This window comes from Mobula hypostoma, chromosome 27 (assembly GCF_963921235.1).
Source record: "Mobula hypostoma chromosome 27, sMobHyp1.1, whole genome shotgun sequence".
In the NCBI taxonomy this organism is placed as follows: Eukaryota; Metazoa; Chordata; class Chondrichthyes; order Myliobatiformes; family Myliobatidae; genus Mobula; species Mobula hypostoma.
The window spans coordinates 9,463,117-9,486,707 of record NC_086123.1 but is presented as its reverse complement, the minus strand read 5'-3'; the positions used below and the strand labels follow the sequence as shown (position 1 = coordinate 9,486,707).

Sequence of the window (23,591 nt, the reverse complement as noted above, 5' to 3'; positions counted from 1 at the left end):
TTGGTGAAAGGACACTATGCTGACGACACCATCCATTTGCTAATGGTACATATTGTTCTGGAACACGAGACTCCAGTGCTATAACCAGGAGGGTGAATGATTCCATTGTCTTAGTTGTATCCAGTGCTTCAGCTGTTTCTTGATATCACATATGAGTAAATTCAGCTTTGTTATTGGCACTCGTGCTGAGCCAATAACAAATCATTGATAATTGGGATATCCTCGTATCCTCCTCCTCCCCTTACCAATTTCATTCATACTAAATATATCAAAACTGCAGAGCTTTAATATGACTGATTGTGGCTTGCTTAACTCTGCTCATTGCAGGCTGTTAATGTACGAGGGGTGATATTGATAAGTTCGTGGCCTGAGGTAGGAGGAGACAATTTTGGAAAACCTAGCACATTTATTTTTCCTACATTTACACACTTAGTCCAGCGGTCATGGAGCATATGGATCCCTTCTTTGTAGAAGCCGGCGTCTTGGACCTCCAGCAAGTGGTCCACAGCAGGGGTGATTGATAAGTTCGTGGCCTAAGGTTGAAGCGGAAGAGGAGAAACTTCAAACTTTCTGCATTTTCACTCAAAGAGTTGAACTGCCTGTGCATGTAACAAGAGCTGTATAACTCATCGCCTTCTACCTTAGGCCATGAACTTATCAATCACTCCTGCTGTGGATGCCTAGGAGGTCCAAGACACTCTCGTTACAGGCATGTGCAGTTCAACTCTTTGAGTGATAATGCAGAAAGTTTGAAGTTAATAACTCATCTCCTTCTAGCTTAGGCCACGAACTTATTAATCACCCCTGCTGTGGACCACTTCTACAAAGAAAGGATCCGTATGCTCCACAACCGCTGGACTAAGTGTGTACATGTAAGAGGGGACTATGTTGAGAAATAAATGTGCTAGGTTTTCTAAAATCGACTCCTCCTACCTTAGGCCACAAACTTATCAATCACCCCTCGTATATAATTTAATTGGATTTTCTTTACAATTTATTTTATATAGCAGATATTTAATATGCTTGTAAATTCTCTCTCAATGTAAGAAAAATTTAAAACCTTTCAATTATCCTTAATTGACGGGAATAAGTATTTTGTCATTGTGTAATGTGCATAGTGACTTCAATTTTACTTTGGATAACAGTACCACCCTATCCCTGTTATATGCGAGTGATACATTCCTCGCAGTCGATGCATAGTATGGAAAACGCATTATGTGAGTAATTATTTAAATAGAGAAAATAGGGATGCGTTCCAGAGGGCTTCCTAAATATGTTTTATCTGTAATTTATTCACATTTTCATACCAATACGACACAAAAGCAGTACCACAAGGCAACATTCGTATTATATTTCATCAATTTAAGGTAATATTCAACATAATAAATCATAGAAAGTTAACATACCGGGGTGTACAGTACTCGCCATCAAAGGCAGGTGGGGTGGGGTGATTCAGGTCTGCAGTGATGCTTTGGGCCCTTTTCACACACCTTTCTTTGTAAATGTCCTGAATAGTAAGAAGTTCACATCTACAGATGTGCTGGGCTGTCTGCACCACTCTCTGCAGAGACCTGCGATTGAGGGAGGTATAGTTCCCATACCAGGCAGTGATGCAGCCAGTCAAGATGCTCTCAATTGTGCCCCTATAGAAAGTTCTTAGAACTTGGGTGCCATACCAAGTTTCTTCAACCGTCTGAGGTGAAAGAGGTGCTGTTGTGCCTTTTTCACCACACAGCCGGTATGTACAGACTACATGAGATCCTTGGTGATGTTTATGCCAAGGAACTTAAAGCTGTTCACCCTCTCAACCCCAGATCCATTGATGTCTATAGGGGTTAGCCTGTCTCTGTTCCTCTGTAGTCCACAATCAGCTCCTTTGTTTTTGTGACGTTGAGAGCGAGGTTGTTTTCTTGACACCACTGTGTCAGGGTGATGACTTCCTCTCTGTAGGCTGCCTTATTATTATTTGAGATAGGCCAATCAGTATAGTGTCATCAACAAATTTAATCAGCGGATTGGAGCTGTGGGTGGTGACACAGTCATGGGTGTACAGAGAGTAAAGAAGGGGGCTTAGTACACAGCCCTGAGGAGCTCCTGTCTTGAGGGTCAGAGGGGCAGAGGTGAGGGAGCCCACTCTGCCGGTGAGTTCCTTTGTGAACCCAGATATGTTGCATCACATTAACTGATCATATGATAAATTTCTCACTTATTTTGTAATATTTACCTTTCAGTTGCAACGTTATGCAGATATAAATATTTGACAGTTGAGCTTTGTGGTGATGTGGTTACCCTGTTTGAAGTTCATGACCACAATAGAAGTATTGTGTTACAATGTTAAAGCTGAGCTTGGATGACCCTTCATATTTTATTTATGCACCCAATTGTTTGTTAAGCTGGAAGTGACAGCACTGTGCTACTAATAAAGCTTTGAGGACATCTGTTAGATCAGTAATCTGTTCTCATTCTTGTTGAATTTTGTTAATCCTTATGTACAATTAATTTGATTTTGTGTGGGGAAAAGAGCATTGATTTTTATTATAATTGTGAATTACAGTATATTGTAAGTTTTATTAGAAGATAGTTATAGAATGTTTCTACAAAGTATACAATTTCTTCAATTTACAACCTTACACTCATCATGAGGCTCCAAAAGCACTGAATTTGTTTGTTGGAATTCTGGGTCATTCTGAAAATGATTTGATACATAAATTTAACCTTCTCTAATTTCTGCATGAAACTTGTGAAAACCTTTGCAATGCTTTTATCCTATAGATGTGCTAGTGCTGGAAAGTTGTTCAACTTGGTTTTTTGGTTGTATGTTAAAGTTTGAATGTCCCATTCTCAAAACATTTAAAACGTGGCACTGGATGGGAGCCAGAGGATTAAGAAAGACTGGTAAACCCTGTCTATTGTGCTTCCACTCAAAGAATCAATGGATTGTTTTGGTTCACTGTGGAGTACAAACCATAATTTAACATTTAAGGTAAAAAGACAAGAGGACAATTTAATAGTCTTGTTGTCTTTCAGTAGGGTTGGAATAAATGAGCAACATAAACCCCTTGTGTTTATTGGCTAAGCATTAAATGTAAGTTCTCTAAGAAATTGTTACTTTATTTAATAACAGAAGCACTGCAACAGGGGAAAGAGAAGGAAGAAAGCATAGAACAATAAAATATTCAGCTTGTCATTAGCTGCAGTGTAAAAGTTAGAATTTATTATTTAGTATGTGGTAACAGGACATTTTTTAAAAATAAAAGTCATAATATGTTAGATCTTCTGCCAAGATCCACCAAATTTGCTGCTGCTCCTGGAGTGCCAACTTTCTGAGATTTCTCAGTTCTCAGATATTGCAAAGCCCGTCTCACAATCATCTACATCGGAAGAGGTGACTCACAGCTTAAAACTGGATATCCATGATGTAATACCAACAGCACCAGAATTATAGTCCACCATCACTAGGCACATTTGTCACTATATTATTACCTCTGAGGTTGGGAGTTAATTTGAAGAATATGCCAAAGGCATTGACCACAGGTAACTAATAATGAGGTGCCAGCTTGCTGAAGCTAAAGTACTGGACTGCTAAATTCCAAGAGCTGTAGGCCACAGACAGAGTTAAGTGATCTTTAAAAACAGTAAATCAGGGCAAAGTACTGAAGTCCTTCCACGTCTAGTAATGAATCAAAGAATTAACAAGAGGAACCTTCACAATATGCCCATTCCCAATGATCATGGATTCTAGTGGAAAAGAAAAGTGAAAAATTTGCAACTGTCTGAAATTTAAAGCATTCACTGGAAGGTCCATTTTTTTGGCATCTTATGAAGGCCCTACCAGCTTTCGAAGACAGGCATTAATTCATTCCACTACATGTTAGGAAACAAATGATTATATTCTGACTGCAGAGCTATTGGTGGTTTGTGCCTATTGCTAAGGGTAATAGTAATAATAACTACTGTATTACTACAATAGTGATGGTGCTATAGCGATACTGTTACCACTATATACAACAATAACATTATATTGTGCAGCCATTTATTTGTCAGTATGGAAATTTCAACAGGTGTGTCCTGTTTGCAACTACCAGACAAATTCAAAGAGCATTCGGGCTAAAAGCAAGCAAGTGGGATTAGCTCAGAAAGGGACCTTGTATGACAAGGACAAGTTGGGCTAAAAGGCCTGTTTTTGTTCTGTATTTCTTTCATTGTGAATTTCCAGGTGATTGTGGAGGCATTAGTAATGATCCTTCAAGAACCACTGGATTCTGGAATGGTTCCGGAAGAGTGGAAGATAGCAAATGTCACTCCACTCTTCAAGAAGGGAGAGGGTAGAAGAAAGGAAATTATAAGACTATAAAATATAGGAGCAGAAGTAGGCCATTCGGCCCATTGAGTCTGCTCCACTATTCAATCATGGGTTGATCTTCCAGTCATCCCCACTCCCCTGCCTTCTCCCCATACCCTTTGATGCCCTGGCTAATCAAGAACCTATCTATCTCTACCTTAAATGCACCCAGTGACTTAGCTTCCACAGCTGCTTGTGGTGACAAATTCCACAGATTTACCACCCTCTGACTAAAGTTATTTCTTCACATCTCTGTTCTAAATGGACGTCCTTCAATCCTGAAGTCGTGCCCTCTTGTCCTAGAATCCCCTACCCTGGGAAATAACTTTACCATATCTAATCTTTTCAGGCCTTTTAAAATTATTGGCCAGTTAGACTGATCTCAGTGGTTGGGAAAATGTTGGAGTCGATTGTTAAGGATGTGGTTCAAGATACTTGGAGACACATGACAAAAATAGACTGTAGTCAGTATGATTTCCTCAAGAGAAAATCTTGCCTGACAAATCTGTTGGAATTCTTTGAAGAAATAACAAAGGAGAATCGGTTGAAATTCTGTACTTGGATTTTCAGAAGGCCTTTGACAAGGTGCCACACATGAGGCTGCTTAACAAGCTATGAGCCCGTGGTATTACAGGAGAGATTCTAGCATGGATAAATCAGTGGCTGACTGGCAGGAAGCAAAGAGTGGGAATAAGGGATGTTTTTTCTGACTGGTTGACGGTGACTAGTGGTGTTCCACAGGGGTCTATACTGGGACCAATTCTTTTTACATTATATGTCAATGATTTGGGTGATGGAACTGATGATTTTATTGCAAAGTTTGCAAATGATATGAAGATAGGTGGAGGTAGTTTGGAGGAAGTACAGAGGCTACAGAAGGACAGACAGATTAGGAGAATGGGCAAAGAAATGGCAGGTGGAATACAGTTTCAGGATGTGTATGGTCATGCACTTTGGTAGATATGAAAAGGTTGACTATTTTCTAAATGGCAAGAAAATACGAAAACCTAAGGCACAAAGGGACTTGGCAGTCCTTGTGCAGATTTCCCTAAAGGTTAATTTGCAGGTTGAGTCTGTGGTGAAGAAGAGAAATGCAATGTTAGCATTCATTTCAAGAGGACTGGAATATAAAAGCAAGGATGCAATGTTGAGACTCTCTAGAGCACTGGTGAAGCCTCACTTGGAGCATTGTGAGCAGGTTTGGGCCCCTTATCTAAGAAAGGATGTGCTGAAACTGGAGAGGGTTCAAAGAATGTTCACGAAAATGATTCCAGGATTAAATGGATTGTCATATGATGAGCGTTTGATGTCTCCAGGCCTGTATTCAGAAGAATGAGAAACCTATTGAAAACTATCAAATGATGAAAGGCCTTGATGGAGTGGATGTGGAGAGGGTGTTTTCTATGGTAGGAGAGTAAGACTAGAGGTCCTGGCCTCAGAATAGAGTGGTGTCCTTTTAGAATGGAGATGAGGAGGAATTTCTTTAACCAGAGATTGGTGAATCTGCGGAATTCTTTGCCACAGGCAGCTGTGGAGGCCAAGTCTTTATGTATATTTAAGGCAAAGGTTGATAGATTCTTGATTGGTCAGGGCATGTATGGATATGGGGGGGAAGGCAGGGCTGGGGCTGAGAGGAAAACTGGATCTTCTACGAAGAAATGGCAGACCAGGCCCAGTGGGCCAAAAAGCCTAATTCTGCTCCTATATCTTATGGTCTTATAGAGAATATATTTCGCTATCAAGGAGAAAGAAGTCCAGAGTATGATGGAATGCTCCCTTAAAAGAAAACTTGAAGTGAAGCTCAACATTATTTGGGGGGGGGGGCAGGGGGAAACAGGCTGGTTGAATAGCTCCCTGTTCACTGTTCCACCATTGATATAACTTGGCAGCAGTGTGTCATCTCTATCGATGCACTGTATCTGTATTTTTTATCTTTGGTCCTCCCAAACCTATGACTTCTACCGGTGATGTGGGCATTTAAGTGCTACCAGCTTCAAATTTCCTATCAATTCACATACCATCCGGACTTGGAAGTATGTTGTTGATCAGAGTCAGGTTTCATATCACTGGCATGTGACGTGAAATTTGTTAACTTAGCAGTTCAATGCATTATGTAATACAGAAGAGAGAAACAAAAGAAAAATAAATAAAATAATAAATAAATCAATTACAGTATACAAATATTGAATCGATTAAAAGGGGCAAAAATCAGAAATACTGTATATTTTTTAAAAAGTGAGGTAGTGTCCAAAGGTTCAATGACCATTTAGGAATCGAATGACAGAGGGAAAGAAGCCATTCCTGAATTGCTGAGTGTGTGTCTTCAGTCTTCTGTACCTCCTACCTGATGGTAACAGTGAGAAAAGCGCATCCCCGGGTGCTGGAGGTCCTTAATAATGGACACTGCCTTTCTGAGATACCGCTCCCTAAAGATGTCCTGGGTACTTTGCAAGCTAGTACCCAAGATGGAGCCGACTAAATTTACAACCCTCTGCAACTTCTTTCGATCCTGTGCAGTAGCTCCCCTCCCCCATACCAGACAGTGATGCGACCTCTCAGAAAGCCCTCCACAGTACATCTATAGAAGTTTTTGAGTGTATTTGTTGACATGCCAAATCTCTTCAAACTCCAAATTAAGTTTTGCTACTGTCTTGCTTTCTTTATAACTACATTGATATGTTGGGACCAGCTTAGATCCTCGGAGATCTTGACACGCAGGAACTTGAAGCTGCTCACTCTGTCCACTTCTGATCCCTCTTATGAGGATTGGTATGTGTTCCTTCATCTTATCCTTCCTGAAGCCCACAATGAGCTCTTTCATCTTACTGAGTTGAGTGCCAGGTTGTTGCTGCGGCACCACTCCACTAGTTGGCAAATCTCACTCCTGTATGCCCTCTCGTCACCACCTGAGATTCTACCAACAATGGTTGTATTGCCAGCAAATTTACAGGTGGTATTTGAGATGTGCGTAGCCACACAGTCGTGTATATAGAGAGTAGAGCAGTGGGTTAAGCACACACCCCTGAGGTGCACCAGTGTTGATCATCAGCGAGGAGGATATGTTATAACCAATCCGCACAGATTGTGGTCTTCCAGTTAGGAAGTCGAGGATCCAATTGCAAAGCGAGGTACAGTGCCCCAGGTTCTGCAACTTCTCAATCAGGATTGTGGGAACAATGATATTAAATGCTGAGCTACATTGGATGAACAGCATCCTGACAAGGGTGTTTGTGTTGTCCAGATGGTCTAAAGCCATTTGGAGAGCCATTGAGATTGCGTCTGCTGTTGAACTATTGTGGAAATAGGCAAAATGCCATGGGTCCAGGTCCTTGCTGAGACAGGTGTTCAGTCTAGTCCTGATCAACCTCTCAAAGCATTTCATCACTGTCGATGTGAGTGCTACCAGGCAATAGTCATTTAGGCAGCTCACATTATTCTTCATAGGCACTGGTATAATTGTTGCCATTTTGAAGCAATTGGGAACTTCTGCCTGTAGCAGTGAGAAGTTGAAAATGTCCTTGAATACTCCTACTAGTTGGTTGGCACAGGTTTTCAGAGCCTTACGAGGTACTCCATCGGGACCTTCCGCCTTGCGAGGGTGCACTCTCTTCAAAGACAACCTAACATCAGCCTCTGAGACAGAGATCACAGGGTCATCAGGTGCAGCAGGGACAGCTGTAGTTGTGTTCTCCCTTTCAAAGCGGGTATAGAAGGCATTGAGTTCATCTGGTAGTGAAGCATCGCTGCCATTCATGCTATTGGGTTTCGCTTTATAGGAAGTAATATCCTGCAAACCCTGCCAGAGTTGCCGTGCATCCGATGTTGCCTACAACCTCATTCGAAATTGTCTCTTTGCCCTTGAAATAGCCCTTCGCAAATCATACCTGGTTTTCTGGTACAGGCCTGGGTCGCCAGACTTGAATACCACAGATAACCTTCAGCAGATGACGTACCTGCTGGTTCATCGACTTTTGGTTTGGGAATGTACAGTAAGTCATCATTATTGCTGAGTCAAAATTATAAAGTTCCTTATCTGATCAGATATACAGATGTATATCCGGGAAGGCAGCTCAGCTCCACTTTTCTCAAGGGCATGGCAACAAGTTTTATTATCATTAATGTCTAGTTCCTATCTATAAACAATAACATGAATAATTTTTGGTCTTAATTATTTTTGTGAAAATTAGTACAATTGTAAATAATTACCCTATAAATTTCATTCTCATCTCTTTTGTTCCCAGAAAAGACCAGATTTTTTTTTTACAATCCATAATCTACAGTTTGCGTTGCCCATTTTTCCCCAGTTAATTTGCCTTATTTCCTATCATCACAAATTTTCTCATCTGAAACACGAGATTCTGAAAATGATGGAAATCTTGAGCAATGCTTAAGAAAATGCTGGAGGAACTCAGCAAGTTGGGCAACAACTATGCTGGGGAATAATTTTCTTGTCTGTTGTGTTTGGTCCTTAAAATCTAGACTAGGCTATCGAAAGAGAAGCCACGTGCTGTAAGGGTGTTATATGAATTGAATAGGGTAATCTGCATCTAGATTCCAGCAGGTTGCAGAGTGGCTGAAAAAGGATATGAAATCTGGATGAGTGAAAGCCTTAGTCCTTTAGTGGTATACTTTTCTGAACTTGGGGTAAAGCATTGAGAAGACGTTTTTACCTGCAGTTGGAGAATAAATTGCTTCTACTCATTACTAAAATGGGAGAAATTCCATGCCCTGAATTATTATTCTCATCTTTATTGGCAAAACCAGGTAAATTTTGCTAGTTGATGGGAGAAGATTGCCAGGGTGCTACAGTATTCATGATACAAATGATATTGATTGACTTAGGAAATTGGAAGTGATCAAACTCAATAAGCAAGTTTGGAATTAATAGGATTACACACTTTTGTCATAAAAATGATCAGAAATCTACAAAAATGTGCAACTTCCAATATTCTGTTCCAAAAGCCATTTTTCTTGTATTTGATGGTTTGGATTGGTATAGCATGTTCATATCCATATCCATCATCCATACTTCAGCATTTTTACTACGGGTTGCTATATAGAGTTGAAGCCAGAAAATTTAATAGCACTAGCAACCCTTCTGTTATCCGACCTTTAATTGCTGAACTTGGCAGAGAGCAGGGTTCATAACTAAACATTTTTCATCTGTGTAACTTATGTAGGAGTGCTATCAGTGAGATTTATGGTAAAGTGGTACACTGTCTTTTCACGCCTTGGGTATTTCACAAATTATAAACATGGTGGTCTTATCTATCTTATAGTTGACACAAAGTTCATTAACCTCTGTCACTTACAATAAACTTTTGTTCAAGGTCTGGAGCTAACTGGAATTTTGCATAATTAACAGGTTCCTTTGGGACAAAAGGAGAATTAAAGATGGAGAAGATTTATGCCATAATACCAAATGGTTGCTTTACCAACATTAATTAACATACATTGTTAGAGTGAAGTAGAGACACCTTTAACCTTGTTACCTGTATTGAGAGTTCTTGATGCCAATAATGGAGTTGTAACTGAATATTGATCCATTCCCAACACAGACATCTACTACCTTTGACAAGCCCACAAGCCAGTTAACAAGGATTACTGAGACTTGGAACAGTAAATTTTAATCTTTCAGATGAACAATAGTGAAAATTTAGTGAGTTAATTTCATTGAATGAAAGTGGATCACATTGTTTTATTAGATTTAAATCTCTATAGACAATGACACACAAAGTTACCCGCAGAGAAAAATGTAAAATTTAGATCAAATGGCTGTCCCTGTGAAGTAAGTAATACCATTTAAACTTGTTAATTTCTACCATGCCAGCCACATCTGAAGCTTCTGTTGTACAAAGTCCTCAGATCAATTAATGTTTGAATTTTGAAAACAGAACTGTTCAAGGATCGTAATATAAAAATAGTTTTTTATGGTTTACAGAGTGGGGCTAATTTTCCACCTCTGGGCAATATCATAAGGTATAAAAGTCTAGAAGAAGAAAAACAAATGTTTATATGTATGTTGTCTCTGCAATCCCTTACTATTTTCTAGGTCTTTAAACTGGGTTTGCAGCAATGTTATGCTGGCAGCTACAATGACTAAATTCATAAATTTTAAGAAGAAAACTCTGCAGATGCTGGAAATCCAGAGTAACACACACAAAATGCTGGAGCAACTCAGCAGGTCAGGCAGTCTCTACGGAGAGGAGTAAAGAGTTGACATTTCATGTCCTGATGAAGGGTCTTGGCCCAAAATGTCAACTCTCTGTTTGTCTCCAAAGATGTTGCCTGATCTGTTGAGATCTCCAGCATCTTGTTTGTGTTTCTTGTTTTCAAGATAATGTGGGATGAACTCTCTTAAACAGGGAAGTTTTCAGTGCTTTAAACTGGTTTAAGGGCACTCCAAAAGATGACAACAGCAGTTTGTTTCTGGACCTTCCAGACGAGATGGTCTAAGGGAGATTGGAAACGAAACATAATTTTTAAAAAATAGTCTTAATTTCCTGGCACAATGTTATTCTAGTTGCTGTTCTGTAACATCAGATAAAAGCTCCAAGTCGGGGCCGACTAGCTGCTCTTTTTGATCCTAGTTTCTCAAAACTGCTCTGCTAAATTGCTCACCAATATATACCATTCTTCATTCACTATAGCACACTTGGATATCTTGTGCCTGCGTAGTGTCAATTCTTAGGGTAATGGGAAAATTTGTTAACTGTCTTTTTCTGCAAAGTCATTCTGTGAACAAAAGAACCGAGTGCTCAATAAGGATAATAGTACCCTGTGCTAATCCCTGGCCTATGTTGATCTCAAGTTAGCAACAGTTTAGTGAGTATGATTGGCTTTAATGCTTCTATCTAGTAAGGACAATTCATGAGGGGTCATTTGGAGTTCTGGTCATTAACCACTGCAGATATTCTTTACTTGTACAAATACCTAACTATAGCATTTCTACTGTTGGTGTTCATAATCCTTGTTTACACATTAAGAATGCCCTGCTATTGCTGTCAAGTGGTCAGCATCCAGTATTCTTGAAGCTGGACAGATGAAAATTGGGAGGAAAATTTAAACATGAAATTTATTGACCTCTCACTCCACCCCACACATACCTTGAAATAACATTTTGAAAAATGATTAGAGCTTGATGATTTCTTCATTTAACGATTCTGATAAACAGTTATTAGGTCTACGAGATGTGCTGTACCTGTCATAATAGCGGTGCGTCACTGTATATGGTTTTACTTACCTGACAGTTTCATTGCAAGCATGCGCTGTAAATGCTTTTAAAAGCTGCCACATTAATGGGGCTAAATCTAGTTTAATGATAATTCTATAAAATCTGTCAACATTTGATTCAATTTTATCTGTCTCTTATTTAATTTGGCTTAAATTAGAAAATTTCAGTGGTGCAACCTACAGGTCTTTCCACTCCCTTGAGAATTTCCTCTTTTCTTACCCTTGCTAATTTACTGAGTGCAACCAAGAAGAACAGAGCAGAGTTTCATTTATTGATTTGATGAAATATGAACTGCATGGCAATACAGTCTTGTGACTTTTTCTCATGACAATAGAGCCTCATGTTTACAGTCTGACATAAGCCAATTTAATCCAGCATCTGCTCAGACTGTCTTGTGTATACCATTAAAAATTTATCAAGTGATAGAAGTGGCTGTATACTTGGTCAACCCTTGATCCTTGCCATTTGAGACTGTGACTGTGGTTACCTCATTCTCAATCAATGTTGTGCAATCCAGGTTTTCTTTTGCTTCATCTTCAACTTGGTGAAATTTAAAACCATTTAAAAAGTACTCATAAATACCATTTGTAGCTATCCACTGTGAATTCTTGTTCCCTCCACAACATGGAATACATCAGTGATAGTTGGTTTCATAGTGCAAACTGCCTCATATTTGTAAAAAGAAATCCTTTGTGATCCACAGGCCTGGGTATTGGGGCCAGTTACACAGTATCTTTCGGTGCATCAAGATCTAATATGGTTTTTTACATGTCAAAATAGCAGCTTTTATTATATCTAACACTGCTTGGAATTCTTTTTGGTGTTCCAGTCGTGTTTCAGTCTTGTGCTGATCAGGTTGCATGCAAAATTGAATCTCATTTTCCAGGAGCAACTTGGTTTTCCAAGATCAGCTATATTTTGTTAGCACTAATCTTGAAATGACTCCAAGATAAGAAAATTCCTTCTACGTTCTTCAAGGTTCAACTTCTTGTGGAAAAAGAACCACCAACATCCTCATCATGTGACTTCCAATTGCCTCCCTTGTCTACAGTCACCACCGCTGGCCCAACATCTGATCATTACCCCAGGCCAGACTCCTGATGGCATCCTCTGACCAGCCCCTATCGTATAACCTCATCCTTTAAGGCTCATGCTACATACTGGCAACTAACAAGTCCGAAACCAGACATTCATGCGATAGGACGAAGAATGATACTGTCAGGGAAATCTTCAAATTGTTTAAGGTATCATGGAGTTCTTAATATAATATAGGTTTTACGTATTAGCAAAAAAGAAGCTGCTGAAGGGACTTAGTGGGTCAAGTAGGATCATGGAGGCAAAGGGATTTTTCCTCCAGATCCCAGCATCTTCAATCTCTGGTATTTCTGTAGTTTAGCTTGAGGGTTATATCTAGTTTAAGTCAGTGAATCCCCATGACCACCTCAATTTTGCAAGGTAAAAAAGCTTAGAAATATGGAAGTGACAGATTTTATTTTTAAAAATTGGGAATTTCAACAATCAAATGCATATGGGGAGAGGAAAAGGTGGGTATGGGAAATATGCTGGGACAAAACAGGTTGGTGTAAGTGTCCGGGGATTGAATATCATCCCATCCCTAGCCAGCATGTGGCTGTACTGGCATCTTGCAGTTTGATGGGCCCATTTACAGCTAAGTATTATCATTCCCAAAAGTATGATGCTCTTGTATAATTTTTTGTTCTATAGAATAACAAACCATGGGATGGGATGGGATGTATCTAAAAATTGATTTGGGCTGCAATAAATGTAGTTGTTGGTGAGAAATGAGAGAAAGAAAGAGAGAGAAAGCACATGAGGCTGCTTAACAAAATAAGAGCCCCTGGTATTATAGGAAAGATACTAACATGAATAGAGGATTACCTGACTGGCAGGAGAGTGCAAATATTGGCTTCTGTCTGGTTGTCTGGTTGGCTTCTGGTGAGTAGTGCTGTTCTGCAGGGTTTGGTGTTGGAATCGCTTTTTTTCAAGTTATATATCAATGATTTGGATGACAGAGTTGATGGCTTTGTGGCTAAGTTTGCAGATGGTGTGAAAATGGGTAGAGAGGCAGGTAGTGTTGAGGAAGCAGGGAGTCTGCAGAAGGACTTAGATTGGGAGAATGGGCAAAGAATTGACAAATGGAATATAGTGCAGAGAAGTGTATAGTCATGCACTTTGGCAGGAGTAAAGGCATAGATTATTTTCTAAACAGGGTGAAAAATGAAAAATCAGATGCGCAGAAGAACTTGGGAGTCCTCAGGCATAATTCCACAAAGGTTAACTTGCAGGTTGAGTTGGTGGTAAGGAAGGCAAATGCAATGTTAGCATTCATTTTGAGAGAACTAGAATTAAAAGCAAGGATGTAATACTGAAACTTTATAAGGCATTGGTCAGAATGCACTTGGGATATTGTGAGCGATTTTGGGCTGCTTATCTAAAAGGTGTGCTGGCATTGGAGAGGGTCCCGAGGAGGTTCATGAAAATCATTCTGGGAATGAAAGTGTTAACATATGAGGAGCATTTGATGGCTGTGGGCCTGTACTTGCTAGAGATTAGAGAATGAGGGACCATCTCATTGAAACCATTTGAATATTGAAAGGCTTAAATGGAGTGAATGTGGAGAGGATGTTTTCTATAGTGTGTGAGTCTTGGACCAAAGGGTACAGCCTCTGAATAGAGGGATGTCCATTTAGAAAAGAAATGAGGAATTTTTTTACCCAGAGGGTGGTGAAACTCTATAATTCATTGCTACAGACAACTGTGGAGGCCAAGTGACTGGGTATATTTAAAGTGGAGATTGATAGGTCCTCGATTAGTCAGAGTGTCAGAGGTTTTGGGGAAAGGCCAGGAAGACTGGGTTGATACAAATTATAAATCAGCCATGATGGAGTGGCAGAGCAGACTCAGTGAGTTGAATGGCCTAATTCTGCTCCATTGTCTTATGGTCTTAGGGAAAGAAAAAGAAAGAGAACATCAGAACAGAAGAAAATCAAGCCTGTTGTGCCTGTACCACAATTTCATACAATCATGGCTGATCTATTCTGACCTCAGGTCCTCTTTGGTACCATTCCTTTACATCCCTCTATTTCTCAATTCATTAGAAAATGTATCCACTTCCATTTCAAATACTTCTAATGATGCAGCTTCCATCACCTGCTGGGGCAAAGAATTCTAAAGATTTGCCACATTCTGCCAAAAGAACGTTCTATGTACTTCAGTTGTAAATGATGGACAACTTATCTTGTAGTTATATTTGTCATTATCCCTGTATCTATCCTGTTGAGCTCTCTTAGAATCTAATGGGCTTCAAAAAGCTCACCACAGTTTTTTCTAAGCTCCAGCAAATACAGACTTTAACTCTTTAGTTTTTCTTGGTTGGGCAGTCCTCTCTCCTCCCAAGAATTAGACTATTGAAGCTCCTTTGTACTATATCCAATGTTACCAATCACTTGTACAAATTACAGAGGAAAAAACCCTTTTGTTTGCATACTATCCAGTCAGATCATGTCATATGTGAGTACATTCAGACAGTAAGAAGAAAAACAATGCAGAATATAATGTGATAGACACAGAGAAAGTCCAGTGCGGAGAAACAAATCAAATGCCAGGTCATGATGAGGCGATTTGAAGATGAAGAATTCATTTGTAGCGCATGAGAGACATTTCCAATAAAATGAAATAGTATGATAGAAGCTGTCCTTGTGTCTGTTGTTATGTGCTTTCAAGATTTAGTATCTTCTGCCCAACAGCAGATAGGAGAAGAGAGACTGACTGAGGTGGGAGAGATGCTCAATTATGTTTGCTGCTTTCCTGAGACAGCCAAAACTGTACGCAGGTTCCAGCTGAGACCTCACTATCACCCTCTACATCACCCCCTATTTTTGAATTCCAATCCTTTGCCGTGAAGGCCAAAGTTCCATATGATGCTTTAACTACTTGTTGAACTTGCCTGGTTAGCTTTTTGTGATTCATGTACTAGAAAGCTAAATCCTTCTACATCACTTACTTTCAGTCCCTCTTCATTCAGATAATAATCTGCTTGTTGATTTCTTTTACTAGAGAGTACAAATAGCAATAGGAACTCAAATGAAAATGCCTATGGAAAACGTCATATTCAAGCTCGTTGAAGTGCAAAAGGTTTTTCAGAATTTATTCCTGTGTAACATTAACAGCATGAGTTCATCAAGCATAGAATCAAACACAATGGTAATTGTGTAATTTCTTTGCATAATCCTTTGCCATGCAGGTTGACCTTGTGTCGTATCCTATTATTAACCTCATGAAGATTACACCAGAATTTAACAATTTCAGGGTAGAAGTAGGTTAGAGGAGATAGTCACGAGGTTCCCAACCTTTTTTTATGTCGCGAATTCCTACCATTAACCGAGGAAACCATGGAACCCAGGTTGGGAAACCCTGAGGTAGACAAATAGAATTTTGACATACTAAAATGGGATTATGTAATGATTATCCATTGCAAGAAGGAATAGGTGCCCAGAATTGTTTTCTTCTGAAATAAAACATAATTTATATTTTCTTTACTGAAGGTTGGGCATCAGTTCTCATGACCAATTTCAAAATTTGGTTGTGCTTTCAAAATTATTTATACTGAATATATCCTAACATGGCTTATAACTTGACGTTAACAGTATGTTTGTTTTCCCACTTGTCTGAAAGAGCCATATGATGTCCTGCCATAAATGACCCTAAAGTAAGTGTTGTAATAATGCTAGAATCCACAAGGTGCTGCACAATGTTTGTACTGAATATGGAATTAGATAGCAACAATAACTTGTATTTCTGTAAGTGATCTTGTATTTCAACAGTTTTAAAGATAGTTACAGAAAATGGTTGTACAATGTGGACAAATAATTGCATTGAATGTGCTATTTTTTATTTCTTTTCTAAAGAAGGGTCTTGGCCCAAAAAGTCCTCCAGCATTTGGTGTATGTTGCTCAAAGTTTCCAGCATCTGACAAATCTCTTGTGTTTACCGAGTATTTCTGTTGTGCTAAAATGCAATCAATCAACAAGACATTTATTGATTTTTTAAAAAGCCAGTGAAAACACTTTCTCACTGTAAAATCTTGAAAAAAATATTATTTTTGGAACCAATGTTTATTTTATACTGAAGTTCAACAAGCCTAAGTAGAAATACATCAGAAAACAATTTGTTGTGTTGATACAATTATCATTGTAATGTAGTTTATTAAAGTGACCATTCATGTTTATAATTTTCTTGGAAGATGGCAGTTAATAGCTTTCAGAATTAATTTTGCCTCCAGTGTCATATTTTTACATACAGTTGTTGGTGCTGTGATATTTCATGAAGCAGCTGTTGTGCCATTACTTAGGAACCATGAAGCTGACTTTAGTGGTTGAGTCAACTTCCTGCCACCAGATTGTGTAGCAATGTCTGTCAGCTAGCTATTTTCAGGAATTAATAGTTCCTGATATTCATAGAGGCTATGTTCTCATTGCTATTCACTAATGTTGGACTGATCAAACATCTTTGCTGGCCAGCATGTGTAACACTAGGGACTACATTGTTTGGGTCTCTTGTTTGCATAATACTAGTGCAGTACAGTAATGTCACCAATAATGCTTGAAATGATTGTTTTGCCTAATAATTATTTCTTTCCTTTTTGCTTCTAGCCTTTATTTTGAAGCTCATCAATGTCTTTTTTTCCCCTTAATTTGATTTGTTTCTTAATTGTAAGTTGATTAGTTCCTCAAACCTGCATGTGTGCTACACCACTTTTTGCTCAACCAGTTCCAATGCAACAAGATGTTGTCTTTATTTAAAATAGAGAGTTTAAGATTTGGGAAAGCTATTCAGTCTCCTGAGCAGCTCTGTCCAATAAAATCAATATTGATCTGTGTCCATTCTATCAATGTTAGTTTGGCTGCCCTTTTAAATAGGGTCTTGTGCTACTTATCCCATATTTTTTAACACAGGAACTTGCTGACTGATCACGTCCGGAATTATGCCAAAATGGAGAACTTCTTGCTGAGAATCAGTTGTTTACAGCATAGAAATGGGTCACTTTATGCAATGTATCAATTCTTAATCGTGTCTATTACTTTACCCAATCATCACCTTTTTGAAATACTTCTATAGTTTAATTTTGTCTACCAATTTTTGAGCCCAGCCATTCAGATTAATTTTCAGCTTTTAGGAATGACTTCTTCCCCTCTGTCATCAGATTTCTGAATGGACAATGAAAAATCCACGAACATTACCTTAGTAAATTTTGACTCTGTTTTTGCACTACATATTTAATTACTTTATATTTTTTTTTAATTGGAATTTTTCTTTATGCATTTCACTGTATTGCTGCTGCATCAAAACAAATTTCACAAAATATCCCAATAATATTAAACCTGATTCTGATTTTGAACTTACTGCAATTAGACTCCAGTTAATTTTTGTTATGGATGACTCCCATTTCTGTTTCTGTAACTACTTTAAGTCTGTGATCATATTAACAGTGTTCTATCAATTCCACATGACAAAGCCTGCTTTTTCACTCATTGGTGTAAATTCACTGATCAGAAGAGTCCATCCTGTAATAGATTTCAGCTAATCCTTTCCTCTTTATCCTTCGCTATGTTATAATAAAGTAATGGCAGACTTTTCTTCGCAACTCTGTAGCTCTTGCAAATTATCTCCTATCTCCTTCCTAGTATTCAAGTATTCATTTGATATATCAGTGGCATATTCCTTATATTTATTACTTCTCCATGTTTTAAAGCAGTTGGAAGCTTTCTCCTGTTCCCCCACTCTTACTGTTTTTCAATTTGTTTACCATCTTTTTGTATTTTGGAAACCAGCCCACAGAAGATGCAGGGCAGGTTAGGTACATCTTCCTCTCCCAAAGAAAGAGAGAAATAAAAAAACAAGAAAACACAATAGAAGGAGACACAAGCTTGTTATTACAGATGAATGATTGATCTTGACCAAGAAATCAAGTTACTTGACGTTTTAGAATTCAGTATTGAGTCCAGAAAGCTGCAATGTGTGCAGGTGGAAAATGAAGTACTGTCTCTCAAGCTTGCATTGGGCTTCACAGTGTCAGTACAGGAGGTCACAGACAGATCAATGAGGAATGTAAATAAGATTGTTCACAAAGCGAGCACTGGACCTGCATTTGGTTTCTTCATTGTAGAGGAAACCATGGTAAAGAGTCAGTTGCAACAATGAATTGGCAAGATATTCATTTATGCCAAATTAGAAGGCCGGGTCTCTAGACTGAAAAAAATCACTATTTCTTTTTCTATAGATGTAGCCTGACTTGCAGAACATTTCCAGCATTTTGTGTTTTCCTTTCAATTTCTAGTATTTGCAGTTTTGTTTTGAACTTTGGTTGAAAGTTACTTTCTAATCAACTGCAGCAGTTCTATTTTACACTTCAGCTTTTTAAGAAATACTGCTTTTTTTCCTCATTGATTCTCCCAGTGTACTGGTGTTACTAACAATTAAAGTGAAATAAGTATGGCTGTTAAATAACACTGAAGTGATGGCGTTTTATTTTAAACGGTTACTTTAAAGCCACAGTTAAAAACCATGAACAGGGGAAAAAAAACTGGGTAGTAAAATAAAAGGCGTGTGTGCTCATGAGATAATGGGGAAAAAAGATACATTAGCAGAGAAGTGTGTAGCCAACAAGTACAATAGTATTCTCCGCAACCAGGCAGAATGCCCATTACCCACATGTCATTTAGCAACTTCTGCCAAACCAAAGCAGGGGAAAATTATGGCAGTGGTTACTATCGATAAAGCCCATGGTACCACAAATTGGGTCAGTAGCAACACATTATCGCTAATGTAAGAATTCAGGATTTGTAAGTGGAAATTTAGATCATAGATTAGTTCTTGGCTTTGGAGACCTATTTCAAATTTAGCTTCGTTCCCCATCCTTCAAAACAAGTCTTTAAATGGTAAAACCAGCCATTCTGTACTGTGTGTGTGTGTGTGTGTGTGTTTTTTAAACAAAAATCATCAATTGGAGCATCTTCATGTAAAGGGTTACAGTCGCCTGATTTTGAGGTCACTTTGCTTACCTGCAGAGTTTTCATGGACTCTTGAACAGTAGCTTGCTGTTAACCAGACACATTAAATAATCCTTACACAGGCTCATTCATCTAAATCATGAAGTATAAGTTGGGAAATATATTTGATTTTAAGATCATTGGTAACATTACATAATGCTGCTTCTAATTCCTTTACTCAAGTACTACATTTCTACTCAAAATCAGTTAACTAATTAGTTACCCTGTTTTACTGTGTAATATGTATTTAATCGCTGTAATAAAGTATTAAACTAAGTCAACAATCTATTGTTATCGACAATCTATTGTTATAAACAATCGGCCTAAAAATAATTTGCTCATGAATTTATCCTTTTCCCTTTATATAACCTTTATGGCAAAGATTATAATTTCCTTCGTTCACCACCAATGTACATTTTTTCACTCATTTAATATGCGTAAAATTAGTGTTACTGGGCAAAGCAGAGAACTTCAGGCCAGCTCGCGGTTGTGCAGATTTCTATAAAAATTGTCATTGTAAATGACCTCATATCCAGGCAGCTTTATATAAAAGAGATTGTAGATCATTCAGAAGATTGCTGAGGGGACTGCTGTCTGTTATTTATCAAAACCATACAACTTGATACATTTACTTCTTATTGAGAAGATTGCTGTCTTCTGTAGTTTAAATTGAGCTCTGTGACCACATTCGGAGCTTTTGAGTCATAAACATTGCTGCTTATATTATTTCTAATTAGTCTCTTCACTAGGTGGCCAGCATTGTGAATAAACAAGCAGATAATTGAACTGGTTCTTTCAGATACACATCAGGAGACGTGAGAATGTGGGATGTAAGCACCTGGGACAGCAGTGCCTTGTATCTGGGAACGTCACGCAGCTCTGCAGAACTTGGACCACAGCCACACGTCTCCTTTGTGAGGATAAATAGCACCATAGCAGTGGCGGCTTACAAGGCTGGTGAGTACCAAAAACACCACAACAGGGCTGTTCAACAATTAACAGTGGCAGCTGCCGCAGACATTCACTGTAAGGTTTAGAAAGGAACACTTCTGGCCAGTAATCTAAATGCATTAATGGGCAGCACAAACCCATTACCATTAAAGTTTCTATTATGTCATCCTAAAAGTGAAATGCCAGTATTTCAGTTCCAGTATTGTACTAAGGGAAGAAAGCATTTTTGCTCTTTGTCATGGTTGTAAACCTACTCCTTAATGCCTTTCAAAATCAATCAAGTCAGTGCACCTCAAAATACAAACATGAACAGCAAATTGACCAAGTGAAATAGATGACAATATATTGTTTCCTGGTACAGTCTATATTGCAATGTATAGCACAATCTGATTTATATTTATATAGCTTTATATTTTGAATGCAGAAAGTTAAATGCAATTCAACAGATAACACAGTTGGAGTTGGACTTTGGTATCTGATTGTTAGATTTTCCGGTCTATTGGACATTATTTCACCCCTTTTTAATACACTTTTTTTTCAAGATGTTACAGGGTGTAAGAAATGCTCTAAAGAGAGCACAGAAACTGGGGCCCAAGTGAATTTATAGTTATTGCTGCAATTGGACTCCAGTAAGTCAACCAGGAGTGCAGGAATCAGGGCCCCAGTGAATGGAAGGTGAGTGTGGGAAATGGAACCAGTCAGTGGAAAGGAAGCCTGGGAGGGGGGGCACCAGTCCGTGGAAAAGGTGCACAGTAGCACAGGCCCCTGTGATTGGAAAGGAAGCACAGGATCTGGCTGTCAGTGAGTGAGGCAGGCATTAGATGTTGAGTCAGATACTGAACCATTAGGATTTCTGAATAGTCAGCAGCAGATTATGGGAACTTTAGTGAAAGCTGGTAAATAAGACGCTACATAACATTGAAAAGAAAGAGTATGAGCAAAGCCTGTGCTCCTCTTCCGCTGGACCACTTCTTTTAGATAATTAAGTTCAATAATTTCTTATTAAAGATATGGAATATCTGAACCATCAGAAGAGGTGTATTAGTTTGTAAGATTTCAGAGCTCCTCTGAGACTCTACTTGAAATTCTGCTTAAAGCAGCAACTTATTTTGTTGCTTCACTATTTTGCATATTTTGCCGTATAGCAAGCTGTAAAGGTTTGTTCATTATTGTTAAAACCCCAAACAGAATTTTCTAGAGTTGACTGTTGTGATGCCTAGTAATTTAACAGCTTGTCAACATTTCTTGGTTAACTTTGCACTAAGATTATACAGATTCAGTGAGCTGAACGGTGTCCTTTCAAGATGCAACCATTTTGTGATTCTGATTACTTGAGTGTAGTCCCATAGGATTGCCAGCATTTGTGGTAGCATAGCACCAAGTGCAAATATAATGCATCATTGACAAAAAGGTTGCAACAACAGGATAATTTTTAGCTGCGAATATAAGTAATTGCTTTGATACAGAAATGTCCCTTGTATTTTATACAGTCTTTGAACATCCAATATTGTAATAACTAATCAAAATAGTTATTAAAATTATTGAAGGTTGCGTCAAGACCATAAATATAGGCACAGAAGTAGGCCATTCGACCCATCAAGTCTGCTCCGCCATTCAATCATGGGCTGACCCAATTCTTCCAGTCATCCCCACTCCCCTGCTTTCACTCCATACCCTTTTGTGCCCTGGCTAATCAAGGACCTATCTATCTCTGCCTTAAATACACCCAATGACTTGGCCTCCACAGCCGCTCATGGCAACAAATTCCACAGATTTACCACCCTCTGACAAAAGTAATTTCTTGGCATCTTAGTTCTAAAAGGACATCCTTCAATCCTGAAGTCGTGCCCTCTTGTCTTAGAATCTGTACCATGGGAAATAACTTTGCCATATCTAATCCATTCAGGCCTTTTAACATTCTGAATGTTTCTATGAGATCCCCCTTCATTCTCCTGAACTTCAAGGGATACAGCCCAAGAGCTACCAGACATTCCTCATATGGTAACCCTTTCATTTCAAAATAACTTGAGAAATAATTAGGAGGATTGGCATTTGAAACTGAACCTTCAATTCTATGACAAGACCTGGAAGTGTGAAAGTTATTATATTTACAAATTTAATATTTTTGTGTTTTCTCTACTTATCAATTATGAAATTACTTTTGTATATTCAAGTACATTATTTCTAAAATGTGTTCAGATATACAGGAAAGTTGTCAAATAATGTTCATACACTGTAATCAAAGGTTTGTCAGAAGCTTGATCTTTTTGACAACCTTTTTACATTTCTCAGTTTATAAACATAACTGAAACTGGTGTGCATAGTTCTTGACACAGATATTCATGATATTTCAACACAATCCTATTCCCTTCTAATCAGCTGTGTAAATTAGGATGGTAAATAATTTTTCCTTTGCTCTCTTGTTTATTACAACTACAATCTTTTTATTAAGAAAGAAATAATGTTTTTGCATGTACAGTTGTACTTAAGTGCAGTCCAAAGCACTATGTAACCAATTAATTAATCTTGACATTTTCACTCCTGTTTAGTTGGTATTACATGGTCTTTAAAGTGCAGAAACAGATCATTCAAACTGGTAAATCCATGCCATAGTTCTACAAAAGCCCTATGCCACCACTTTTCACTGTATTAACCTATCCTTCCTCCCCTGTGTCTATATTTAGATTTCTTTGAACCATATCAATGAGTCCCTGTGGCAGTTAGTCCTAATTTTAACCACCATCTAAATGAGCATGTTGCATCTGAACTCCCTGTGGGATTTATGAATGGTAATCCTATGTTTAATAAAACCTTATTATTGTCTGGCTTACCAAACAAACATCATCTGTACCTCTTCCCTTATAAACCTCCATTAGGTCATATTTTATTCTTTTGTTTTTGTTTTGTTCAATCTTTCGTGATACATTCAAAGTTCCAAGTAAGTTTATTATCAAAGTACGTACAGTACTGTGTAAAAGTCTTAGGCATATATATA

The 23,591-nt window shown here is 38.3% G+C and overlaps 1 protein-coding gene across 1 annotated transcript in view; it reads left to right on the top strand.

The window, feature by feature from the left end:
* The window catches only part of fbxw8 (F-box and WD repeat domain containing 8), a 142,423-nt gene that overhangs the window by 21,129 nt on the left and 97,703 nt on the right, over positions 1–23,591 (top strand). The window contains exon 5 of the mRNA XM_063034072.1: positions 20,445–20,602. Coding sequence (XP_062890142.1) covers positions 20,445–20,602 — 158 coding nt within the window. The remainder of the gene's footprint in view (positions 1–20,444; positions 20,603–23,591) is intronic.